The following is a 23870-nucleotide window of genomic DNA, read 5'->3' as shown; positions in this document are numbered from 1 at the left end:
GGCGGAGGGCGCCGGAACCTCTGTCAGTCTGACCCGTGACTCACACCCACTGTCCAGGCAAGGCTGCTGCCTCCTGCACATGCAACCACTGACACAATCCTTTCTCCAGCGAACTCACAGGCATCACACAGGCACTCGTCCACCACCGTGAATTAGGGTAGGGGCGACATGGCTGCTTACAAACCCGCAGACTCAGGGGAGAAGAAGCCAGCCCCCAGTTCTCTGCACCCGTGTAACCAAGCCCAGGGGACACCCGGGGAGACCTTCTCTTCGGATGGACACTTGTCCAACTGGGGCCCAGACAGCTACCCCCCCGCCCCTGGGCCCACCTCTGGGCACTCACATTGGCCGACAGCTGAGAGGTCAAGGTGGCCACTTTCTCCTGGGACGACTCCAGTTCCCTGCGAAGCTTTCGGATTTGCTGTGGAGGGAGAGAAAGGCACACTCACGGCGGCAGAAGGGGTGGGAAGCGTGGGAGGAGGGGGTGCAGGGTGTTAGGAGGCAGAGGCAGAGGCTGGGGACCCTACCTCAGACTGCATCCTCTCCTCAGCCTGGAGAAGGAGCCCAGAAGCGGGGGAGAGAGAGGAGGCGGTTACACGGAGGAGAGCGCGCACAGACGCACGGCAGCGGGACGCGGGGCGCCAGGGCCCTCGCGGGCTCAGACCCCAGACCAGCGTTTAGACTCCTGCTAGAGTTGCGTCACCCAGGGGCCCGGAGGGAGCAGGCCTGAAGACTGACCTCATCTCCACCAACCACAGCACGGCCCGGCCCTGCCAGGAGCCACCGTCTCCACACATCTCAAGGGTCCTGGGTGCTGGGGCTGCCCACCCGCCCTCCCTGGCACAGAACCCAAGACCAGGGCACCCTCTGTGTTGCAGAGTTGCTCAGGGACTGGCAGTGAGTCCAGAGGGGCTCGCCCGGTGCCTTTACATCCAGGGGCTCCCACCCGGCCCCCCACCCCAGAGGGTCCAGGGCGCTTACTGAGGAGTACGTGGACGAGGCGCTGGAGGCCAAGGAGAGCACGGAGCCGTGAACTGCAAGAGAGCCAGAGCACCAAGGGTTATCAGAGGGCTCGGGGAGGCAGGGGGCGCCCAAGGCAGGAGCTCGGGCACTGGTTCTGGTACCAAACACAGGGCCCGGCGGTCTGGCCCCGCCAAGGACTCCAGGCGCGGTCAGAGCTGCTCTCCCCCTCCGAGGGTGGGGGTGGGAGAGGACATGGCCCCGCGCTGCAGAGTCACTGCACCAGAGCTGCTCAGAAAGAAACACAATCCCGCCTGCACCTCACTTTCCCCGTGGAGACCTTGTAGATGAGAAACCCCCAAGTACAAGACACTCATTGTGGCTCCATGATCAGTGCGATGGCCTTACTGAGAGAACCGGATCAAGGCAGCTGCGGGAGCCCCGGGACGAGCGTCCTGAGGTCCCCAGGTCCCCTCCTGGAAAGCCTGACTCCAGATCTGACCACACCCCAGAGCGCGGCCCCGAAGCTGGTCTTCAGTACGCTCTGAAAAGAGGATGGTGAAGCCTGTTCTCTGAAGGGCTGGAGCACCACCCCCGCGTCCCTGCCAGCTCTGTGTGGGGTGGTCCTGTCCTCTGACGGGTCGGGGGCGCGGGGACAGAGGCACCGCGCTCCAGGGGCACCATCCAAGCTGCCGCCCTGCCCACCCCCAAAGGCCCTGGGCCCCCAGACCCTTCAAGGCATGGGAGGAAAGCACGGAGACGGCCCGGGGGGATGTTCTGTGAGTCAGACACTGTGCGAGGCGGTGGTGGTGGTGGAGGCAGGCGGGCGAGGGGACCAGCGGAGCCGGGATGAGCGTGAATCGCGCGGGCGTGAGGTCTCACCGTCGTCTGCAGGGTCTCGGAAGGATCCTGACCGGATCATCCCTTTGGGTCTCTCGGCCAGGGACAGGGTGCTCCCCGTTTGGGAGCCGCTGTACAGCTCGAAGGCCGTCTCGTGGGCGGGGATGCTGTTGGAGCGGGTGATTCTCGGCGTGGTGGCCGCGGTGGGGCTCACTGGAAGGACAGAGCGGGGCGGGCAGGGTCGGGGGCGGGAGAAGAGGCAGGGGTGTCAGCCTCGGTCCGGGCGCACCAAGGGTGGGGTCAGGGGGAGGGCAGGAGGGGAGGAAGGTGTGTGTGCTGGGCTGGGTGTGAGGAGCAAGGCCTGGGGGGGCCCTGTGTCTGAACCAAGGGTTCAGAGCATGGCCTGTGTGAAAGCCCACCTGCCCTGGAGACAGGGCTGGGAGTCTGGCAGCTTTTCCAAAGCCTTCACCTCGCTCAGATGTGCCGATGAAAATGGGGCCCCGTGTTTCCCTAACACACAAGGGGCAGCCTGAGAGTTCAGAGCAAGACTCAGATCTGAGCAATGATGAGAGTCAGCAAGAGGGGAACCCCCACGGGCACGCGGCTCCGGGTGGACCCCTGGAACATGGCAGTGCCCGGCCTCAGCCTGGCGTGGGGGTCAGAGCCCCAAACACTTTGGGGGGCTGTGTAGCCTCGCTGGCCTGAGTCCTGCCCCTTCAGCCCGCATGCCCGGGGGGCTCCATGAAGACCCGGGCGGAAGACCCTGGCTCACTTGGACCCCTTAGCCATGAGGTGACATCACAGCTTGGCCCGGCCCCTCGCTCTCCTATGCGGTCCCCGCCCTTCCGTTAAGGGCCCTACAAGGACCAGTTGACCTTTCTTCTGCCTGCTTCCCACCTCTGGCAAGATGACCCCACCCCGGTCTGCTCAAAGGCCCGGTTGCCTGCAGGTGCATCCCAGGACCTCAGGCTGGGCCAGCTGCCTTCCTGCAGAGGCTGGCGGAGGAGGAAGTCGCAGGCTGGGCCAGGCGCCATCCCCGAGGGCCCCGGGCATTCAGCTGCCAGGAGGCAGGGCCGTGAGCCCTGCCTGCTCCCTGCCTGTCTCCGACTAGCCGCCCCCTGCGCTTACAAGCTTCCCCTTGCCCTCAAAGGCCAGAAGTGTGTGGTCAGCATGGGCTCACTCGGCCCTGCTCCCGGGGCAAGCCTGGCACAGGTGGGGGCAGACCCCCTGCACCCAGCCAGCGCCCCTCCAGCCCCCCAGCAGCCTGGCGCTGAGGGTGGCACACGGCGCGGGGGGTGGCTGCCTTCGGGCTTGGAGCACCGGTTTCTGCACGGGCCACGGCTCACAGACTTTCCAACACTCAGACTGTCTGACGCTGCACCAGCTATGCCCTGTGCCCCGGGGCCGCCTCTCAGCAACAGGTCGCGCACTTGGCCTTCCGTCTCATGCGAGGTGGGTGAATGGAGGCCCCGTGACCCAGCCCGGGCGGTGAACCCAGCGTGAGGCAGAAGCCGAGGCCCCCGCCCTGCCCCGGGGCGCGCAGTGGTCCCCGCGGGTACTGACCGATGTTGGTGAGCTGGCCCTTGGCACTCAGGGACATGGACAGCGCGGAGGGAGACGGCAGCTCTGACTGGTCGTCCGACTCGGGCAGCCCCGCCACAGCGTGGGAGTGTCGCCGCTCCTTGGCCTCCTCCTGGGATGGCAGCTGGTACCTGCAGGCGGCAGGCGAGGGCACGGCTGGGTGTCCACCACCGGGGCTCAGTGGGGACGGCAGGAGCGGCTGGGCTGCCCACGGGGGCAGTGAGAGCAGCGTCTGCCCCTCTGCGAGAGGGGCTGGGGGCCAGGGTGTCCCTGCAGGGCTCCCCAAGGCAGAGCCGACACAACAGAGGGGGCGCCAGGGCGCCGTCCCCGAGGCTCAGGACACAGCCCGGGGGCTCCAGGCGTGGGCTGCAGGGCCTGCTGCTGGGGTAGAGCGACCCGAGGCCTGGGCCAGCGCGGGCCAGCGTGCAGTCCCGCGTGGAGACTCTGCCCCTGTCACCAGAGCAGCGCCGGCTCCTGGTGGTGCTCAGGCCAGGGTGAGCCTGGGAGTGGGCCCCAGGGGTGGCACGCTTGGCTGGGGCTGGGCACGCACGGCGTCTCACACAGGCCAGGAGCCCCACAGGCAGGAAAGAAAACACATGAGGGTTACCTGAGCCCTTTCTTGGGGAGAGTGTTCCGATCCCGCTGATTACTGTGGAGGAAGAAAGAGAATCTCGTGGGTTCAGAGTTTGGGACCAGAGGCTTGACAGACATGAGACGGGGCCCTGGGCATCGCTGTGAGCCCCTCGGCTCCATGAGCACAGGGCAGGACGGCCCTGGCACCCCTCACGGTCTGAGAAATAGTTCCAAGACATTCTGTGTTTTTCCCTGATTAGTTTTGCTTTTTGACCAGGGATTGAACCCACGCTCTTGGCAGTCAGTGTGGAGTGTAACCACTGGACCAGCAGGAAACTCTCTCTGATTTGCTTTTCAGAGATCATGCTAGAGGGACACCCCTGGCAGTCCAGGGGGCTCGCTACACTCCCAGTGCGGGGGGCCTCAGGTTCAGTTCCTGACCAGGTGGCAAAGGTCCTGCCTGCCGCAGAGCGTGGCCAACATAAGTAAATAATACAGATAACTGTTCTCATAAGATGACACGACAGGAGACGAAAAGCAGCATCTGACATTACAGGAGTGATTTGGGGCCAGGAAGGAGAAGCTTCAGGCGGCAGGTTAAAGCTGCCAGGAGGTCCTGGAGAAGTCCGCCAGCATCTGTGGCCTAGCTTCCCATGCAGGAGGTGAGAATCGGGATCAAAACACAGAAACGAAAGCCTGTTCATCCACAGCACGAGAAGCAGACAGGCTTAATCTCACAGACACTGAAGGTTGTGGAGCGGGAAGCTGACTCGGCTGCCTACCTGTCTAGCTGCCCGGCCCTGGGGCTTCCGGTCCAGGCCAGCTCCTCGGCGTCCTCCGCGGCGGGGGCAGCGGGGGGAGCAGGGCTGCTGGGAGCGGGGGTGCCACTGGGGAAGGCGCCGGGCAGGCTCATGGGCATCTGCAGGGACTCCATGCTCCGGTGCAGCCCCGAGAGCTTGGGGTACATGCGGGGCTCCTTGGGGACGCCAAAGCCGCTCATGAGCTCCAGGCCCTGCGAGAAGCTGGCCGAGTTGATGTTGAGGATGGGGGCCGGGCTGGGGGTGAAGCAGGAGGCGAGGGGGCCCCCGGCAGCTGGGCCCGGAGCGTGCAGGTCCACGGCCTTGGGTGCGTGGGTGTCGCCAGACGCCGGCAGGTCCAGGCTGTTGGAGTTGACCTTGTCAAGGTTGGCGAGGGACGGTGGCTTGATGAAGCTCTTGGCCGCGGCCCTGGAGAAGCGAGGACAAGACAGACGCGTGGGCTCCAGGATTAGGGAGGTGACGGGCAGCTGGGACCTGGGCCAAATCCTCGTCCTCCTCAGCGCTCCAGGGCTCTGAGCGCCCCTGAGACTGAGGAGGACCCCTGATCTGGCTGGGCAGCGCAGGCCGTGGCGGGCGGGGTGGGCACACACACACAGGAGGTACCTGAGCGGGGTGGGGGGCAGCTCCGCCAGCTTGGGGGCCGGGGCATGGCCTGCCTGGCTCCGGGGCGTGCTCTCGGGGGAGCCAACGCTCTTCAGGGACAGGCCATCGGGGCCCAGCGCCTCGGCCTTGGCCTTGGCCTTCTCCTTCTCGCGATCCGTCTGGTTGACGGGGGCCGGGGCGGCCCGCCCGCTGGCCACCTTGGAGGGCTCCTTCAGCCTGGAGGATGCCAGGCTCGCCGGCTTGCCGCCAAGGAGGCTGGGGTCGATGCTGCTGCTCACGGGCCGGGGGCCGCCACGCCCACCAGTCACGCTCATGGAGCTGGACTTGGCCGGCCGCGGGAGGCTGCGGTACTGGATATTGGAGCGGGCACCCGGGGCCAGGAACCCAGGCTCCGCACTGTTGGACACATCCAGGCTGGTCTTGCGCCCGTTTGCTGGCTTCACAGGGATGCCCGAGGACTTCTGGGCTTTGCCGAGCGTGGCCGAGCCCCCGGTCTGCACGACGGTGGCCGTGCCTGTGGCAGGAGGGGGCTTCTTGTAGCCGAAGGAGCCTGACGTGGACGGGCGTGCAATGCCCGAGGGAGGCTTCTTGGCGTCGCCCAGGCGGTCACGGCCAGCGTCTGAGGAGGAGCGCTGCAGGCCTGCGCTCTTCACGGCCAGCTTGGCCTTGTCGGCGGCCTTGCCCTCGGGTTTGCCTGTGGAGGGCGGGCGCTGTGAGCAGCGGGAGGGCCAGCGTTTGCCCTCTGGGAAGAGGGGCACTGTGGTGTATGGGGCCTAACTAGGGGTGATCGGGGACCCCCGGGCCAAGGACCCTTATGGGCAGGCCTCGCGTCCAGCTGTTCGATTTGTCCTGTTTTTTGGTGTTTTCTGCTCCCAGGCTAGGAGGTCCCAGTTTGGTTGAAATCACAAGATGATCAAGAAGGGCACACGTCTAACGACAGGTCACCAAGGGCCCGCCCCGGGAGCAGCACCACTCTGGCGCTGCCAGTATCTCCCGGGACAGCACACAGGCCCCCAGGAGGCGTGAGGACCTCACCCGAGATCCCAGGAGAGGAAAGGAATCATTGGGTAGTGTGGGAGGCGGGTCAGACCAGGCTCCCTCCTGCCCTACGTCTGGACTCAGCCTTCTAAGCACGTGGAGCCCATGTGCCCGCATCTGCCCGTCTTCCCTGACTCAGGACGGTCCGGAGACCCGCCAGGTGACGTGTGGAAGCTGCATGCAGGCTGGCCACCCCACCCCCGGGTTAATGGCCCAGAGGACAGGAGCCACCAGGGAAGCAGGCCCTGTCCCCGGGCTCACCTGCCACCTTGAGGGCGCTCTGGGCCGTGTGGGTGATGGGCGAGGTGACGGCCACAGGCGGGGTCTTTCCCTTCTTCAGGGACCCGGGTGGGCCCAGGCCCGCCGGCTTCTTCAGCTCCCCGGCCTTGGACGCGTCATCGCAGCTCTCGGGCCGCTCCCGCCGCCACTTGGACCCCGCAGGCTCCATCTTCAGGCTGCCGCTGTCGTACTCCAGCTTGCGGGGGGTCTTCTCCTCCGACTCACTGAACCAGCTCAGCCCGCTCTCCGCCAGCGAGCGCTTCTCCGAGTCTGTGCGCAGCTGGAGGCGAGAGAGGGCAAGGTGGATGCTCAGCGGGACAGGGAGGGCAGGCCCAGAGGGCAAACGGGTGCCGCGGAGGGCCCTCTTCTCCAGGGGACTTGGGGACCCAGGCTTCCGCCTGCTCCCCAGGCTGCTGGGGAGGATGGTGCTCTCCTCTCCAGGTGGGACATTGCTCACAGGCATCTCCCGAACAGGCGTGGGCACCAAACAGACCTGCCCCCAGGACAGCAGATCACGCCCTAGGTGACTGCCTGGACACTAACGGTTCCTTCCCGCCAGCTTGAGGACTCGATCCCGTGCACTTGGGGACCAATCCCACAGATTGGTACATGCAGTGTACATGCCACCCCGCCGCATGCAGGGCACATGCCACCCCGCACACAGGTGCAGCCGGGTCTGCCCGTGGTTGGCCTGGAGAAGGTGGCCCCGCTTCTGCACCCACACCTACCACTATTGTTGAGTTCCTGCGAGAAGCCGTGGGCGTGGTGGGCAGGGAGTTGAGTGAGGAGCTGGCGTTGAACTCTTCGGAGCTGAGGTTGTCGGAGGCATCACTGAGCCCACTGCTGATGGAGCTGCTCTCATCCCAGCTGCGGGCGGGAGAGAAAGGTGAGCAGTCAAGACAGAAGCCAGGGTGAGAACTAAAGTTCCCTCAAGGAGGTGAGGATGGCTGCACTCCAGCATACAGACAGGCCAAGAGCAGAGAGTCTGGGGGCTAATCCTAGATTTGCTAGCAGCGCAAAGTGTGATTTAAACTTGCTTGTATTAAACAACCTGGTGATGTTCTTTTATAAAAGGAAGGGACTAGCTTTATTTGTTCATTTCCAAGGCAAAACAATCAACATCAACCAATATCACAGTAATCCAAGTCTGTGCCCCAACCAGTAATGCTGAAGAAGCTGAAGTTGAACGGTTCTATGAAGACCTACAAGACCGTCTAGAACTAACACCCAAAAAAGATGTCCTTTCCATTATAGGGGACTGGAATGCGAAAGTAGGAGGTCAAGAGACACTTGGAGTAACAGGCAAGTTTGGCCTTGGAGTACAAAACGAAGCAGGTCAAACGCTAACAAAGTTTTGCCAAGAGAACACACTGGTCATAGCAAACACTCTCTTCCTACAACACAAGAGAAGACTCTACACATGGACATCACCAGATGGTCAATGTCGAAATCAGACTGATTACATTCTTTGCAGCCAAAGATGGAGAAGCTGTATACAGTCAGCAGAAACAAGACCAGGAGCTGACTGTGGCTCAGATCATGAACTCCTTATTGCCAAATTCAGACTGAAATGGAAGAAAGTAGAGAAAACCACTAGATCAAATCTCTTACGATTATACAGTGGAAGTGACAAATAAATTCAAGGGATTAGATTTGATAGAGTGTCTGAAGAACTGTGACACTGTAAACAGGAGGCAATGATCAAGACCATCCCCAAGAAAAAGAAATTCAAAGAGGCAAAATAATTGTCTGAGGAGGCCTTATGAATAGCTGAGAAAAGAAAAGACGTGAAAGGCAAAGGAGAAAAGGAAAGATATGCCCGTTTGAATGCAGAGTTCTGAAGAAGAGCAAGGAGAAATAAAGCCTTCCTCAGCGATCAACGCAAAGAAATGCTATTGCTAAGTCACTTCAGTCGTGTCCGACTCTGTGTGACCCCATAGACGGCATCCCACCAGGCTCCCCCGTCCCTGGGATTCTCCAGACAAGAACACTGGAGTGGGTTGCCATTTCCTTCTCCAAAGTGTGAAAGTGAAAAGTGAAAGTGAAGTCGCTCAGTCGTGTGTGACTTGTAGCGACCCCATGGACTGCAGCCTACCAGGCTCCTCTGTCCATGGGATTTTCTAGGCAAGAGTACTGGAGTGGCTTGCCATTGCCTTCTCCGATGCAAAGAAATAGAGGAAAACAATTGAATGGGAAAGTCTAGAGATCTCTTCAAGAAAATACCAAGGGAACATTTTATGCAAAGATGGGCACAATAAAGGACAGAAATGGTAGGGACCTAACAGAAGCAGAAGATATGAAAAAGAGGTGGCAAGAATACACAGAAGAACTGTACAAAAAAGATCTTCACGACACAGATAATCACGATGGTGTGATCACTCACCTAGAGCCAGGCATCCTGGTATGAGAAGTCAAGCATCACTACGAACAAAGCTAGTGGAGGTGATGGAATTCCAGTTGAGCTATTTCAAATCCTGAAAGATGATGCTGTGAAAGTGCTGCACTCAATATGCCAGCAAACTTGGAAAACTGAGCAGTGGCCACAGGACTGGAAAAGGTCAGTTTTCATTCCAATCCCAAAGAAAAGCAATGCCAAAGAATGTTCAAACTACTGCACAATTGCCCTCATCTCACACACTAGCAAAGTGATGCTCAAAATGCTCCAAGCCAGGCTTCAACAGTACATGAACTGTGAACTTCCAGATGTTCAAGCTGGATTTAGAAAAGGCAGAGGAACCAGAGATCAAATTGGCAACACCTGTTGGATCACTGAAAAAGCAAGATTGAGTTCCAGAAAAACATCTACATCTGCTTTATTGACTATGTCAAAGCCTTTGACTGTGTGGATCACAACAAACTGTGGGAAATTCTGAAAGAGATGGGAATACCAGACCACCTGACCTGCCTCCTGAGAAACCTGTATGCAGGTCAGGAAGCAACAGTTAGAACTGGACATGGAACAACAGACTGGTTCCAAATCGGGAAAGGAGTAGGTCAAGTCTGTATATTGTCACCCTGCTTATTTAACTTATATGCAGAGAACATCATTCAAAATCCCAGGCTGGATGAAGCACAAGCTGGAATCAAGATTGCTGGGAGAAATATCAATAACCTCAGATATGCAGATGACACCACCCTTATGGCAGAAAGTGAAGAACTAAAGAGCCTCTTGATGAAAGTGAAAGAGGAGAGTGAAAAAGTTGGCTTGAAACTCAATATTCAGGAAACTAAGATCATGGCATCCGGTCCCATCACTTCATGGCAAATAGATGGGGAAACAGTGACAGACTTTATTTTTGGGGGTGCCAAAAATCACTGCAGATGGAGACTGCAGCCGTGAAATTAAGACACTTACTCCTTGGAAGGAAAGTTATGACCAACCTAGATAGCATTTAAAAAGCAGAGACATGACTTTGCCAACAAAGGTCTGTCTAGTCAAAGCTATGGTTTTTCCAGTGGTCATGTATGGATGTGAGAGCTGGACTATAAAGCTGAGCGCCAAAGAATTGATGCTTTTGAACTGTGGCATTGGAGAAGACCCTTGAGAGTCCCGTGGACTGCAAGGAGACCCAACCAGTCCATCCTAAAGGAGATCAGTCCTGATCATTCACTGAAAGGACTGATGCTGAAGCTGAAACTCCAATCCTTTGGCCACCTGATGCGAAGAACTGACTCACTGGAGAAACCCTGATGCTGGGAGAGACTGGGGGCGGGAGGAGAAGGGGACGCGAGGATGAGATGGTTGGATGGCATCACTGCCTCGAGGGACATGAACTTGGGCAAGCTCCAGGAGTTGGCGATGGACAGGGAAGCCTGGCGTGCTGCAGTCCAAGGGGTGGCAGAGAATCGAAAATGACTGAGTGACTGAACTGAACCGAACTGTATCTGACCAAGGAGGATGTTCCATCTGCTTAGCAGAACCGTGTATTATACAGACAAGGCAGTTATTGGATTGACCCAACCGTACAGACCCACGTCCCCTCCAGTCCTAAAACCACCACGTCTTTATTTTCAGATGTGCTCTTTCAGGCATTTCGACTCCCCTTTCTCAAATTCTCTACACCTGGTAACCAGGGTGGAAGACTGATCTTTTCAGAGCAGCTTAGACCCATCACTTCTCACGCCTCTCTCTGTACAGGGCTCACCCCATCGTGAGACCAGGTCCTGCTTCTCAACAGCGAGTCCTGCTCCTCTGGTGACAGCGCCCCGCTCTGGGTGAGGTGGCCAAGCACAGGGACCACACGTACTGAGAGGCCTCCTTTTCCTGCCAGCAGCTCAGAGCACCAGACGGCCGTCAACGTCTGCCTGAGCATCTTTCATCGGAACCTGGTCCACACTCCCAGAGAGCCGGACCCAGCGTCAGCCGCCCTCCCGCAGTGCCTTGGCTGTCGATTTCCGTGTTTGACAAGTTTCACTGTCAGAAGGTCTACTTTTAACATCTGAGAGAAATGCCTCCTCCCCCATTCACACCAGACTCCTCTTGTACCATCTGAGCTTGCTACCAAAGGCTTCTCTGTGTTCACACATTATTTTCAAAGCTCAAATTTCATCTTCTGCAACCTTTCTTCAAACGTCCTGTTCCCCAGGCCTTTCCCCATTTCTATTTCTTCCTTCTGGACCCTACAGAGTTCTCCAGGTTCCTGTGAAATCTGAAGTTCCACTTTCAGTTTTGGAGCCTCAAACTGAACATGGACCTCTAGTGAGACTGCAGTGCATGAACCCGTGTCCGTGGGAACCTCTAAACCCTCGCTCCTCAGCTTCACGCGTGTGTGCTAAAGAGGCTGAAGATGTCTTCCATGGATCTGCTGGTTTCTGGAACACTGTTCCCTTATGACTTAGAGTCTCACCTCATGGAACGAAAATCAGACACACAAGGCATCTAAGGATTTGGCCCAGACTTAGGCCGGTCTCCCTGTGATTTATCTGCTGGGAAGAGGAAAGCGGGTGGTTTGGACGTCTGGCTTGTTTTTCTGCAGGGATTAATCCAGACACAGTGAGAAAGCAGAGAGCAGGGGCTTGGACCGCACCACAGAACGAGCTCGACTTCATTACCAGGAATCACGGCCGTCACTCAATGACCATCTGCCTCTCCCCCCGAGTGGTGACGTATATTAAATCTCACACCTGTCCTGGGCTACGGTAATCCCCCCCACATTTTGAAGAGAAAAGACACTGAGGGGGGAGGATCAATATGGTTGTAACATCCTATCGGCTTTCCTGGGTCAAGACGAGCTCTCTGGCAAGTACACACACACAATTCCCAGGGCGTTCTCTCAGGTCAATAACACATGAAGTCTGTCCTTCCAGTGAACCTTCCACCGAGATTAATTGGTGATCATCGAGGCCTCGCAGCAGAGAAACCTCTTATGGGCTATGAGAACTTTGCAGTCCACCAATCCCAAGAAACCTGCCCTTTGCTCAGTGTTGACGGAAAGCCTAAGGCTGAGATGGGGGAGGGGGGACACACGCTCCTCTTGGCTCCGAAAATGTCCCCTCCCGAGTCACAGGCCCTCCTCCGGCCGTGAGGGAGCACGAGCCTAACTGCCGGGCACAGCTGGCGGGATGACCAGAAGGCTTCCTGGAGAAATTCCTCTGTAGGTGCTGAAAAAAGGGCAATTCCGTGTTCATGACTGAAGGTGCAGGCATGTCCAGTGGAGAAATTAGACAAGTGTCATATGCGAGAGGCAAGGCTCGAATATCATGTAAAACTACACAGCGAGAGAGAGCTGCAGTGGCCGCGGGTAACGGCTCCTGGTGCCCCCACGGCACAGCCCGCCCGGCCCCCGCCGCCCCGCCTGCACCCCGACACCCTGGCCTCCGGCTGCGTGCGCCTGGCTCTCGGGTGGAGCCTCGGCCCCTCTGCGTTGGTTTAGTCTCGCGTTTCAGTGAAGTGCCTCTTGCAGTAGGTTCCTGGAAAAGCGTCCTCGGAAAGCAAACTGTATAAGATCTAACACATTATAAAATGCTATGTTTCTATTTCACGTGTGAGACTTTGGCCGGACGTTGAATTCCGAGCTGAAGATAATGTCCTCTCCAACCGTGAGGGCCCTGCTCCACAGCCCAGCGTCTGCGGCAGCCATCCTGACTCCTAGCCCTTAGGGCTGCGGTCGGTTTCCTCTCTGGGACGCTCGGCAGCGCCCCTGGCGTTGTGAGGCTCGAGGGCGCGGTGGCCGGTGAGGCCTGTGATGCGAGAGCTGGCGCCCGGGCCCCTGATGCCGGGACTCGCGCCCCCAGCGCCGCAGGGCCGTCTGCAGCTGTCCCCAGGATGGTCTCTCCCGCTTCCCAGCCCTTGCTCTAGACTGTTCCTCGGATGACAGACTCTAAGGTTGCGATGCTGGTTTTCTCTTATTTTCCACCCCCACCCCCCACACACACGGGTGTATTTTAAACTCTACTCTTTGGGCAGTGGCCCCAGTTTTATCTGCATTGCCTCCTTTAAGATTTCCATTTCTGCTATCAATACATTTCCGTTTTATACAACAGCATTATCGGTCTTTCTCTCAAGGACGCGACCTCTCCTCTTGACTCTGAGACGCTCATGCACCCGTCTGTCTGGAGGGGCAGGTCCACAAGCTCTCTGCCTAGTTCCTGGCTACAAGTTGCTGTGTTCTGTTTGTACTGGTGAGACTTCTGGGAGCGCTGACGATCCCTGGCTGACGCTCACCTGTAAGCCTGGGCCCCTCACCCTGAGGTCTTTGGAAGCTCTGTGTTCACAGGGAGGACCTGCCAACTGTTTCCACTTTTCCCATCTATCTGCCGTGAAGTGATGGGACTGGACGCCATTCTCAGTGTTTTGAATGTTGAGTTTTAAGCCAGTTTTTTCACTCTCCTCTTTCAGCTTCATCAAGAGCCTCTTTAGTTCCTCTTCACCTTCCGCCATTAGAGTGGAATCGTCTGCAGGTTGTTGATATTTCTCCCCGAAATCTTGATTCCAGCTCGTGAGTCCTCCCGCCTGGCATCTCGCGGTGAACTTCGTATTCTACGTTCTAAGTCCAAAGAACAGTCACTAATGGGCGCCTGGCGTGTAGGACAGGTGTTCTCTGTGCGTCTACACCACTTTACAGCATTGACTTGGAACCAAGCTGTCCCTCCGGGGCGGTCACTCGAAGAGCGGCGACACGCCACCTTTCTCATTCAGCCTGGGAGAAGACAGGGAAGCGCGTCTGACGGCGCTCAGGAGGGACTGAGTCACACGGAAACCAGACAGCAGAGATGACTTGACGGAAGTCTCCAACGCGCTGGGACAGGTACAGGTCAAGCTGGGAACTTTCTCTGCGGCGTATTTATCTTCCCATTTACCCGCCTCCTCAACCCCTAACCCTCCCGCTGTAAACGTCCCCCTTCCTGTTCCCACTAGAGGCGTGACCGCTTCTCCCTGTCTCCCGACCAACCCCTCACTGCACCTCCAACTCCTTCTCCTCTTCCTCACCCCCCAGCCCAGCCCCCGACCGTGGCACCACCAGGCTGTCTCCTTTCCTTCCTCTGCCTCTCTCCCGCTTTTGCTCGGGGTCAAAGCTGGACGTTATCACACTCGAACCCCCGTGTAGGCCCCTACCCACCCCGAGCTGCCTCTGCCCGGGACACACCAAACACCATCAGGAGCCTGACAGCCTTTCCAACACCTCCACTAGTTCCTTGCTGCTGAGACAATCGACTCAAACCCTGCATCCATGAGCACGCGTGTACTGTATGATTAAGAACACAAACGTGGTGACCAGACTCTCTGAATTCAAGTCCCATAAACTTTGTCCAGGGTTAAATTCCATGTCAACATGGCGAATAGCCAGGGGGTCACATCTACGGGGTGGCATGAGCTGTGAGGATGTTTGATGAAGACTGGAGAACCAGCTCACCACACAAGGAGGGGAAAGATGGAAATGAGACAGGAAATCAGAAAGGAGAGGCGGCAGAGAGCGGGGCGGCTTAATTCTCCACGCGCACCCGGGACTGTGACGCGGCCTCCTGGGACACGGGTGCGCGGGACGCTCGCCCCCTTGCCTGCGGGCCCCCCTCTCGCTCCACAGAAGTACAGACGTGCGGGAGGAGGCCCTCACCACGTGCGTGACCTCTCCGCGAGGGTTCAGGAGTCCTGGCACCACCATGGGCACCTGACGGGGGGTGCGCAGACCCGACCTGCCTGCACGGGCTTCTCCCAGCTCCGCGGTGTGCAGCCGAGGTCCACGCCAAACACCAGCTTCCTCCAGGCCCCCGTGTCTCCTCATCGCGTCTCGTGTGTGTTTCGGGCTCTACTGGAGCACCCACCTTGCAAGAAGTCTCCCGAGGGGCAGGACCGAGGTCTGGTGCCGCTGCGCCTCTCACTGTCTGCACGGTGGGCAGACCTGTGAGAGCGGGGCGCACACTCAGGGAAGCAGTAAACCTTCTCAGTGCCAGAGGTCTGTTCTCCAAGAGGGACTGGCAGTGTGTTTCCGAAGGACCCTCGCTTCAGTGGGAATCGATAACCTTTTTCTTTGTAGAACTTCCAGATCTCCACTTGAATTCTCAGTCTCTGCAAGCACATGATCCAGCCTGTCTACTGGATCCTTCAAAGTCCTTAGAAAAAGTACTCAACGACCCTTCTGCTCCAGTTCCGAGTCAGCTGTCGGTCACTGTTTCCTCTGTGCCAGATGCTGTGTGTAAGCGCCGGGGAAGCGACGCCGGGGGAGTCAGTCTCCCCTGCGGTGCAGCCAAGTCTCAGCTCTGTGGTCACTCTGCTTAAGGTCAGTTCCGAACGTCTCGGGGGCCGGATCAAGGCTGCTCTTCCCGTGGGGCTGGGACGTGACCGTGGTGACTCCAGCCCTCTCTGTGCTCTACAGCCCGGCTGCCGGCCTGCAGGGGCTGCCCCGGGCACGAGAGGAGGGCCTTGTGCTTGTGGGGGCCTCCTCCGCCCCCCGGTCCTGCTCTCAGCTTCTCCTGCGCTGAGCGGCCGACAGGCACTGGGTGACTGCTCTGTGCACCCTGGCCGGGAAGGGCCGTCTGCCCCGTCGCTCCACCCTGCCCTCGGTCGTCGGCTTGTGGCCCCTGTGTGCTCCCCGGGACGGTGTTGTGGGAAAGAACTGGGGCTGCCGGAGTCGTTCTTGCTGTGACTATGTCTCCTTGTAGCCAGTTCACACGTAGCCTCCAGAAGTGTGTACGGAGTCCAGCTGCCTCCTTTTCCTCATCGCTGGTGGGCTGACCCCTCCCACCGGGTCCCTTGGATAAAAGCCGCCAAGCATTCTTGCTCCCCTGAAACTTAGTTCAGTTAGAACACTCTGTATCCTCAGACACTTACGTTTTTCTTTTCTAAATCATAATTGTTACTTCTCCAGCTTCCTGCCATTGGGTGGAAGTGGCAGTGTACGGGGACTCTGCTCTGTTCCTGTCAGTAAATCACTGAGCCCTCCATCTAGCCTGCGAGCATGGTGGCTGATTGCTGTTCGCGGTCCCACTTCCTGGCCCTGGCCGCGTGGGTGCACCCAGCTCCTCTGTGGGAGGGGACAGGGCCGGAGGGGAGTGGTGCGACTGGACACTGCCCTGTTTGTCTGCAGGCCTGGGGCGGGTGCACCCTCCCTCTGGGAGCTGCACCAGTGCTCACAAGCTCTTGGCTAGGGCTGGGCGCCCCTCCCAGACGTCGCCCGCAGAGCTCAGTGGCCAAGGGAGCCTGCAGGGGCCAGAGGCTCAGGGCGTGGGCTAGTGGCAGGACGGGCTGGCGGGTGGGTGATGCACAGGACAGATCTTCAGTTCTCCCTTGTCCAGCACAGTCTTTGGAAGTCAGGCCTGATGCTGAACCCGGAATATATGTGCCTGATGAAGCAGTCAAGAGAGGTCATTTACCACTTAATGGGTGAGAGCTCTGTAAACAAGATCTTATTTTTCCTGAGAAACATCCAAGATACAACAGACTAGTGTAAGAGCTAGGCTGACCGTTCTCTTCTTGTGGAATCATTTCTACTCCCAGGTGGGGCTTCCCCAGTGGCGGTGGTAAGGAATCCGCTTTTAATGCAGGAGATGTGGATTCAATCCGTGGGTTGGGAAGATCCCCCAGAGAAGGGAATGGCAACCCAACTCGAGTATTCTTGCCAGGAAAATCCCACAGGCAGAGGAGCCTAGCAGGCTACAGTCCATGGGGTCACAAAGAGTTGGACACGACTGAGCAACTAGACAACAGCTGGCTCTGAGGGTAGCCTCAGGCAGACAACCCGGAAGCATTTGCAGTTGCACTCTGTACCCCGAGGGGCCACCAGGACACAGGGAGACACCACTGAGCGACTGAGCACACACGGGGCCCCCAGGAAGCGTTTACGGAGCCGGGAGCCTGAGGCGACAGCCCCAACAGATGCCCAGGCCCTCCTGGGCTCCATCTGGCATCACTCCCGTCTGAACGGAAACTCGCTCCAGGACAGCAGGAGGCTCTCTGACCACAGAGTGCAAAGCCTTCAGGAAACGGAGTCCTCAACTGCTCATAAAAAGCAGCCTGAGTCAGATGCGGAAGGCTTCTAGGGCCCACCACCGAACCCGCAAGGGTGGCCGTGCTCTGTGAACCTACAGATGTCGGGTGGGCCCCAGGGAAGAGTCACCAAGTCGGGACCTGTGATTCAACCCCTTGCAGGGCCAGGTCATTAAACAGGCAGCGGTGAGCGGAGGTGAATCAGAGTGAATCAGGTCTGGGGCAGAGCCCAACCCGACTGCCAAGGTGAGGATGGTGGCTCCCGTGATGGGCTGGCCTGGCGCCCAGGGCTGGTGCGGCTGCTGGTCAAGACCAAGGGAACATCGCACCGGCACAAGCGCTTTAGACGAGCCCCCCGACGGTGCGGCGGTCCCGCAGCTCAAACTGCTCTACTTCAGGGGGCCGGAAAGGTGGACAGGGCTTGGTCAGGACCAGCCTGAGTCAGAGCCACACACAGAAAGAGCCTGCAGATCACTCTGTCCTCCCGACCCTCGCGCCTGGTCTGAAGACGGCCACAGCCTCCCTGCTCACTGTCCAGGATGGAGCGTGATGGCTGAGCCCCGCGAAGCTGCCAAGGCTGTGGTGGGAGACAGCTGACCACGGGGCTTCTGCAAGGCCCGCGGTGTCTGCTTCCCTGCACCCTGGCCGCGCGCTGCAGCCCCTGTTTGCTGCAGAACTGGGGAGAGGGCAGTGGTGTTTCTTCAGTATACTTTGCTGTTGACGTGGACTCTTTTTAAGTCTTCATCGAATTTGTTACAGTGTTGCTCCGTTTCATGTCTCTGGTTTCCTTTGGCTGCAGGCACGTGCGATCCTAGCTTCCACACCCGGTCTGAACCTGCAGCCCCTTCACCGGAAGCGCAGTCTTAACCACTGGACCGCCAGGGAAGTCCCTGAACTCTTCAAGCAGGGAGACGCTGGGTCCCGGGATCTGGGTCAAACAGCAGAGGTGACGGCCTGTCCTGCCTGAGGCTGAGTTTGGTGCCATGGAGCGCCTTGGATTCGCCTCAGTGCACACTTCGAGGAGGCCCTTTCCAGGAGGTGAGCAGCTCCGATGACAGCCAGGCCTCCCTGGAGCTCGCTCCCAGCCTGATGATGGGTGCTGATCTCACAGCTGGTTGATGAGGCTCCCTCTCTGGCCCCTGCAGCATGCAAGCCCTCTGCTCCCTTGGTTACCAGGCGGTCAACTCCTGTTGTTTAGTTACTAAGTTATGTCTGACTCTCCTGCGACCCCATGGACTGTAGCCCACCAGACTCCTCTGTCCATGGGATTTCCCAGGCAGGAATACTGGAGTGGGTGCCATCTCCTGACTCAGGGATCAAACCCCTGTCTCTTACTTCTCCTGCACGGGCAGGTGGGCGAGCCCAGTCCCCTGTAGGTCTGTGTAACATGGTAGCCACTGGCCAAGCACATCTACATGCCGAATTTCTGAAACAGGGAGATGTGTTGTAAGGTTTCACATTTAGTACCAGAGTCCAAAGACTTCGTATGAAAAAAGAATGCTCTGTATCTTATTGAGAACTTCATATTAATACATAAATGATAATACTTTTAGATATATTGATTAAATAAACCTTGTTATTGTAATTAATTCCACCTGTTTCATGTTTTAAAAACGTGTCTACTAGGGAATTTAAAATGACAGATGTGGCTCTCACCGCTTCTGGAAGCTGTGTCTTGGAGGAAACTTTTGGTTGACAGACTGTCCACCTGGAAGAGGTGGGGTTCATCCACTGAGGCTGTGGCTGCAGTTGGTCCGTGACCTGAAAAGGCTGTGGCTGCCGGTCAATGCCAGCTGACCCTTCTCCGGACGGCACCAGATGTGGCAGAAGCGCTGGGCACTTATCCTGAATGACTGGCCACAGTCCTGAGCACCCAAGAGGTTAAAGCGAGTGATACAACAGGGCCGGAAAGAGGACGAGGCTGTGAAGAAGTCACGGGAGGCTGAGCACCTGAGTGAGGTCAGTTCTGAAAAGAACTGGGGCCGCGCGGAGGCCGGCGTCCCGCTCAGGCGCCACCAGCTCTCGCCACCCTGCGTGGCCTCAGCTCTGCGGGGCAGGCCGAGCACAGCTTCACTGCATGGCTGTGGTTTGGCCGAGGCCACGGCGAGGCAGCCAGGTCTGGCCAAGGACGCACTGCAGAGAGATTTAGAGGCAGAGACGAAGCCAGAGGAAGCGCCTCGTGCCAGGGGCCTGCCGAGACTGTGGGGAAAGCTCAGCGGCAGAAGGAACTCTGAGGACCTGGCGACCAGGGTCCAATAGGAAATAGGGGTGTGTACAATGAGGGGAATCTACTTGGCCCCCTTGGTATATGGCAGTGAGCTCATACCCCTCACCCCCATCCCTAAGAAAACTGAGGGCTTCAGCAACTTGTTACAGACACTTCCTGGACTGCAGATCTGCTGAATTTTGTCCAACTCTCAGATGCTGATGCTAATTTTGTGAATGGATTGGGGACCCTAACGTTCACATTTAATCTCTGCAGATCCCGCAGCACCGTTTTGGAGCCCGTTACTCTGTGGGATCTAGGGCAACCCCTCGGTGATGAATTCTTACTCAGACCCAGCCCGGAAGATTACAAAGATGAACACCACAGATTCAGGAAGTGTTCCCTGGAGGTCACCTCCGACTCAAGTGAAAGTCAATAAAATCAGACACCATGCCCTCCTGTACTTCGATCATCGCACTGAGTTGCGGAATCACCATTTCCACTGCCGCCTCTGTCTGTCAAGCGGCTCGGCTCCTAGTTTCCACGTGGGCATCTGGAGGGGCTGCTATAAACACATAGGCTGCTCGGCCACCGAGTGTGAACGGCGCCCTCCTGGACTCATCCCCATCCTAGCTCCCTGCACCCTTCCCCTGCCAGAGTCGACCACGGTCACTGCCCAGCACGGCCTCCTCCCCTCTCCTGGAAGGGTTACGGCAGAGGGATACGGCCCCCGCCTCAGCAGAACCCTGCCCAGTCAAGATACAGCTTGTGTCCGAATCTGGAGGGAGGCCGGCTCAGCACTGGCAAAAGAATGATTTAGAGAATCACCCTGCAGGCTCTGAGTCCTTAACCGGTCTGGAGGACCGGGTGCTCCTGATCAGCCTGCGGGCAGTGTAGAAAGTTCTGGGCATACGTGCAATTTTCCAGTGTCTGATCACACCTTCGGAGTCTCAAATATCTGTGACTCAGAGAAAAGTTCTTTTAAATTATCATCTTGCCTCCTAACACCCTGCTTCAAGTGTGGCCTTCTTGATTCCGGCATTTAGTCTCTGCCCTGGGGTTGAGACACTTTCTCCCACCGTGCCCACTGTTACAGACCGAAATGCGCCCCCCACACCCTTAAGTTGAGGCCCTGACCCCAACGATTATAGTTGGAGCTAGGACCTCTAGAGAGGTCATTACGGTTAAGTGAGGTCAGTTCAGTTCAGTTCAGTCACTCAGTCGTGTCCGACTCTTTGCGACCCCGTGAATCACAGCACGCCAGGCCTCCCTGTCCATCACCAACTCCCGGAGTTCACGCAAACTCATGTCCATCAAGTCGGTGATGCCATCCAGCCATCTCATTCTCTGTCGTCCCCTTCTCCTCCTGCCCCCAATCCTTCCCAGCATCAGACTCTTTTCCAGTGAGTCAGCTCGTCGCATGAGGTGGCCAAAGTATTGGAGTTTCAGCTTTAGCATCAGTCCTTCCAATGAATACCTAGGATTGATCTCCTCAGGAGGGCCCTAATCCAACAAGACTAATGTACTTAATCTTTTAGGAGGACCCACCATGTGAGGACCCTGACTCGGCCAGAAGACAGGTCTCACCAGAAACCAAGCATCCTGATCTTAGAATCCCAGCCTCCTAGACTGTGCGAGAATTGATTTCTATTGTTTAGCCTCCCAGCCTTCAGTATTTTGGTACAATTAGGTGATTCTATACTCATACATGAAAACATTGGACCCTGACCACCTCCAGGGTCCAGGCAGTTTTCAATTCAGCGGTTTATTAACATGAGGTTTCTGACTGTGACGCCACAGGTCATTACAGCTCACATAAAGCACCCAGATCCACCAGCGGGCTCAGCAGAAGGTACGGGCTGGGAGGAGCGAGGAGGCAGGGGTGAGCGATGGCTGCTATTCTGACTTGGCAGGGGTGTCCTGCTAGAGAAAACCCATGTTTGTATGATGAAACCAGGTTCTGTGTGTGCTTCCCTAATGACACCATACGCGGTCATTCAGCCCTGCAAACAGCTTGGCCAGCACTTTTTGGAACAGAATGGCTGCAACTGGATTAGAGGTATCAATGTGTCTCATTGGCATCTTCATGTGGGAAAGGATAATTGCAGGGTGGTGGGCGAGACAGAGAGGGAGGGGATGGGGAGGAATGAGCGAGGGTTTCCGAGGTGTGGCTTATAGCTTTGCCGTGTCAGCTGGCGGGGGGCCAGAGCGCAGGAAACAGCAGAACGCAGAGCTGTTGAACGGGAGTCTCTCTAATTAGGACCAACTGCGAGGGAGGAACGCTGACTCGGCTGGACGAGCCTGATGGGGTTCTCTCTTGTTGCAGAGATTCCTGCTTTCTCAGAGGTGCGAGTGAAAAAAGGCACTTCCCTATTTTTCAGAGTGAAGAAATTAAACCCTTCAGAGTAAAACGTAACTGGGAACCTGAAGACAAGGGAGAACCCTATAGGACGCAGCCTGCCCGCCTCTGGAGGACGAAGGGCAGCTCCGGGGACCATTCCCTCCGCACTGAGTCCTGCAGCTGAATCCCTCCGGCCTGTTTCCCCAGGTATAAACCAGTCATCCAGCACCTCCCAGCAGGATGTTTTGAAAGTTGAACATCTGGGAAAGAATTTTGATTCCTAACTTGGACAAAGAAAATCTTGACAAAAACTAACACGTCACCAAATTAAGGTGCCGAGCGTTAACAGCGACCCCAGTTTGAGTGTCCGTGTCTTTGTCAAGAGGAATGGTCGCCAGCGTGCTGTCTGGGACCCATGGCCCCTTTGCTTCCTGAAGTCGACACAGACGTCCCGTTTCACAGACTTTTGGAAAGGAGTGAAAATGCTGTTAGTGCTGACGTTTCGGGAGACACTTTCTGCTTCCTCCCCACATCCCTGGCTCTTCCGGAGGCTAGTCAGGACGGATTCACCCAACTCCCAAACCCCTGGCTGACGGAAGGGACGCTGTACGGTCCTTCTTGCACTTCTGCACTGTCTTTAAACCAATAAGGAATTAAGAGACAACTGATGGTACTCTGAAAAGTCGGGAAGCTTTAAGTGCCTAGAGCAGGACTTGGCCAAGTTTTTTCTGTAAAGAATTGGTCATCTTGTTAGCCTTTGATGGCCACGCTCTGCGGCAGCCTCTCAGCTCTGCCCCTGGAGCAGGAAGGCAGCCACAGACAGTACAGAAATGAAACTCGAAATTCATTTGACTTTCAGGTGTCAAAAATATTCTTCTTCTTTTAATTTTCCCTCTCACATCACTTAAAAATATGAAAACCATTCTTTGCTTTGTGGGCCAAACCAAAACGGGCGGTGGACCAGATTTGGCCCAGAAGGCCACAGTTTGCTGACCACTAGGCTAGAAGAAGCTAGAGTAAAAAGGAAAATAACTCTTCAGCTGACAAGCCTTGGACCAAAAAGCAACTCTAGACTAAGAAAGGCCTCTACTTTTATTCCCTTTCAGTGCCTTTGTGACCCAACCTGCTGGGTTTACAAGTCAAAACAAGATTTTCCTACCAGCAACGTTACTGGCTCCTTTTGACACAGGAAAATAAAAGGCTAGTGGGTGGGGAGGGAGGAGGCAAGAGAGGAAAGGGAAGGGAAAGAGGAAGCTCTAGGCTGGCCTGTCTGTCACCGCTAATCCTCCACCAGAAGGAGGCGCTGCCTTAAAACAGGGTGAGATAGATTCAAACATATTTGTAGTTTTAAGAGTGGATGATGTGAAGCTGACAGAAGCAAAGCCTCTTCTAGTGAGAAGCACAGACCTTGCCCCAGGGATGGGGCAGACTGGGACTTCCCGCTCTGCCTTTAGGGTCAACAGAGGGGTCCTTCTCCAGATCGCAAAGCAGCCTAGGAGCGCAGGCATGGGAAGAGGTGAAGGGGATGCAACCAGGACACCTTCCGCGCTCGTAGACGTAAGCAGCCGGCTGTGCGGGCGGGACGCGGCCTCCCGCAAACCCCCCACAGCCTCCCGCAAACCCCCGCGGCCTCCCATAGGCCCCCGCGGCCCCGCGCAGGCCCCCGCGGCCTCCCGCAAACCCCCGCGGCCTCCCATAGGCCCCCGCGGCCTCCCGCAAACCCCAGCGGCCTCCCACAGGCCCCCGCGGCCTCCCGCAAACCCCCGCGGCCCCACGCAGGCCCCCGCGGCCCCGCCTCCCTTTGAACACGTCACACCCCTCTTCTGACCACCCTGTGTCACATTCAACCTTCTGACCTCAGAAACCCTGGTCTTCCATTATCGCCTTTCTTCTCTTTTCCTCTGTTAAATAATACAAGCCCACTTTCCAATTTCCTCCTGGTGTTTCCACATAAAAGCTGAGGAGATCATTTTTCTGGTCACTGAGTCTCCTCATCCAGTTAAAAATCCTGACTCAAACAGACGGCAACGCACCACCTCTCTCCTGCCTGTGATCACCCTAACAGTGTCCTTGTTTCATCCACCCAAGAGCATGACAAGGAACATTCATTCGGAAAGCCAGCAGAACACAGCAGACACACACACCCAATCTAGGACCTAAGAGAAACTTCCCCGCGTCCGCCTGTTTGCATGTGTCCTGCCGGACCCC

The 23870-nt window shown here is 57.4% G+C and overlaps 1 protein-coding gene across 6 annotated transcripts in view; it reads right to left on the bottom strand.

Annotated features, from left to right (window-relative positions):
- The window catches only part of NAV1 (neuron navigator 1), a 203091-nt gene that overhangs the window by 22821 nt on the left and 156400 nt on the right, over window positions 1-23870 (bottom strand). For 5 of the 6 annotated variants that reach the window (XM_088845187.1, XM_088845183.1, XM_055418884.2 and 2 more), the window contains 10 exons: window positions 7421-7559; window positions 6675-6972; window positions 5376-6069; window positions 4737-5180; window positions 3989-4030; window positions 3364-3512; window positions 1843-2013; window positions 982-1034; window positions 528-551; window positions 344-421 (listed from right to left, as the gene is read on the bottom strand). In XM_088845187.1, coding sequence (XP_088701313.1) covers window positions 344-421; window positions 528-551; window positions 982-1034; window positions 1843-2013; window positions 3364-3512; window positions 3989-4030; window positions 4737-5180; window positions 5376-6069; window positions 6675-6972; window positions 7421-7559 — 2092 coding nt within the window. The remainder of the gene's footprint in view (window positions 1-343; window positions 422-527; window positions 552-981; window positions 1035-1842; window positions 2014-3363; window positions 3513-3988; window positions 4031-4736; window positions 5181-5375; window positions 6070-6674; window positions 6973-7420; window positions 7560-23870) is intronic. The other variant, XM_088845184.1, reaches the window with a different exon arrangement.

The sequence above is a fragment of the Moschus berezovskii genome, chromosome 17, assembly GCF_049115385.1.
Source record: "Moschus berezovskii isolate FMDL1 chromosome 17, NW_MosBer_1.0, whole genome shotgun sequence".
Taxonomy (NCBI): domain Eukaryota; kingdom Metazoa; phylum Chordata; class Mammalia; order Artiodactyla; family Moschidae; genus Moschus; species Moschus berezovskii.
This window is presented reverse-complemented; position numbering and strand designations above follow the sequence as displayed.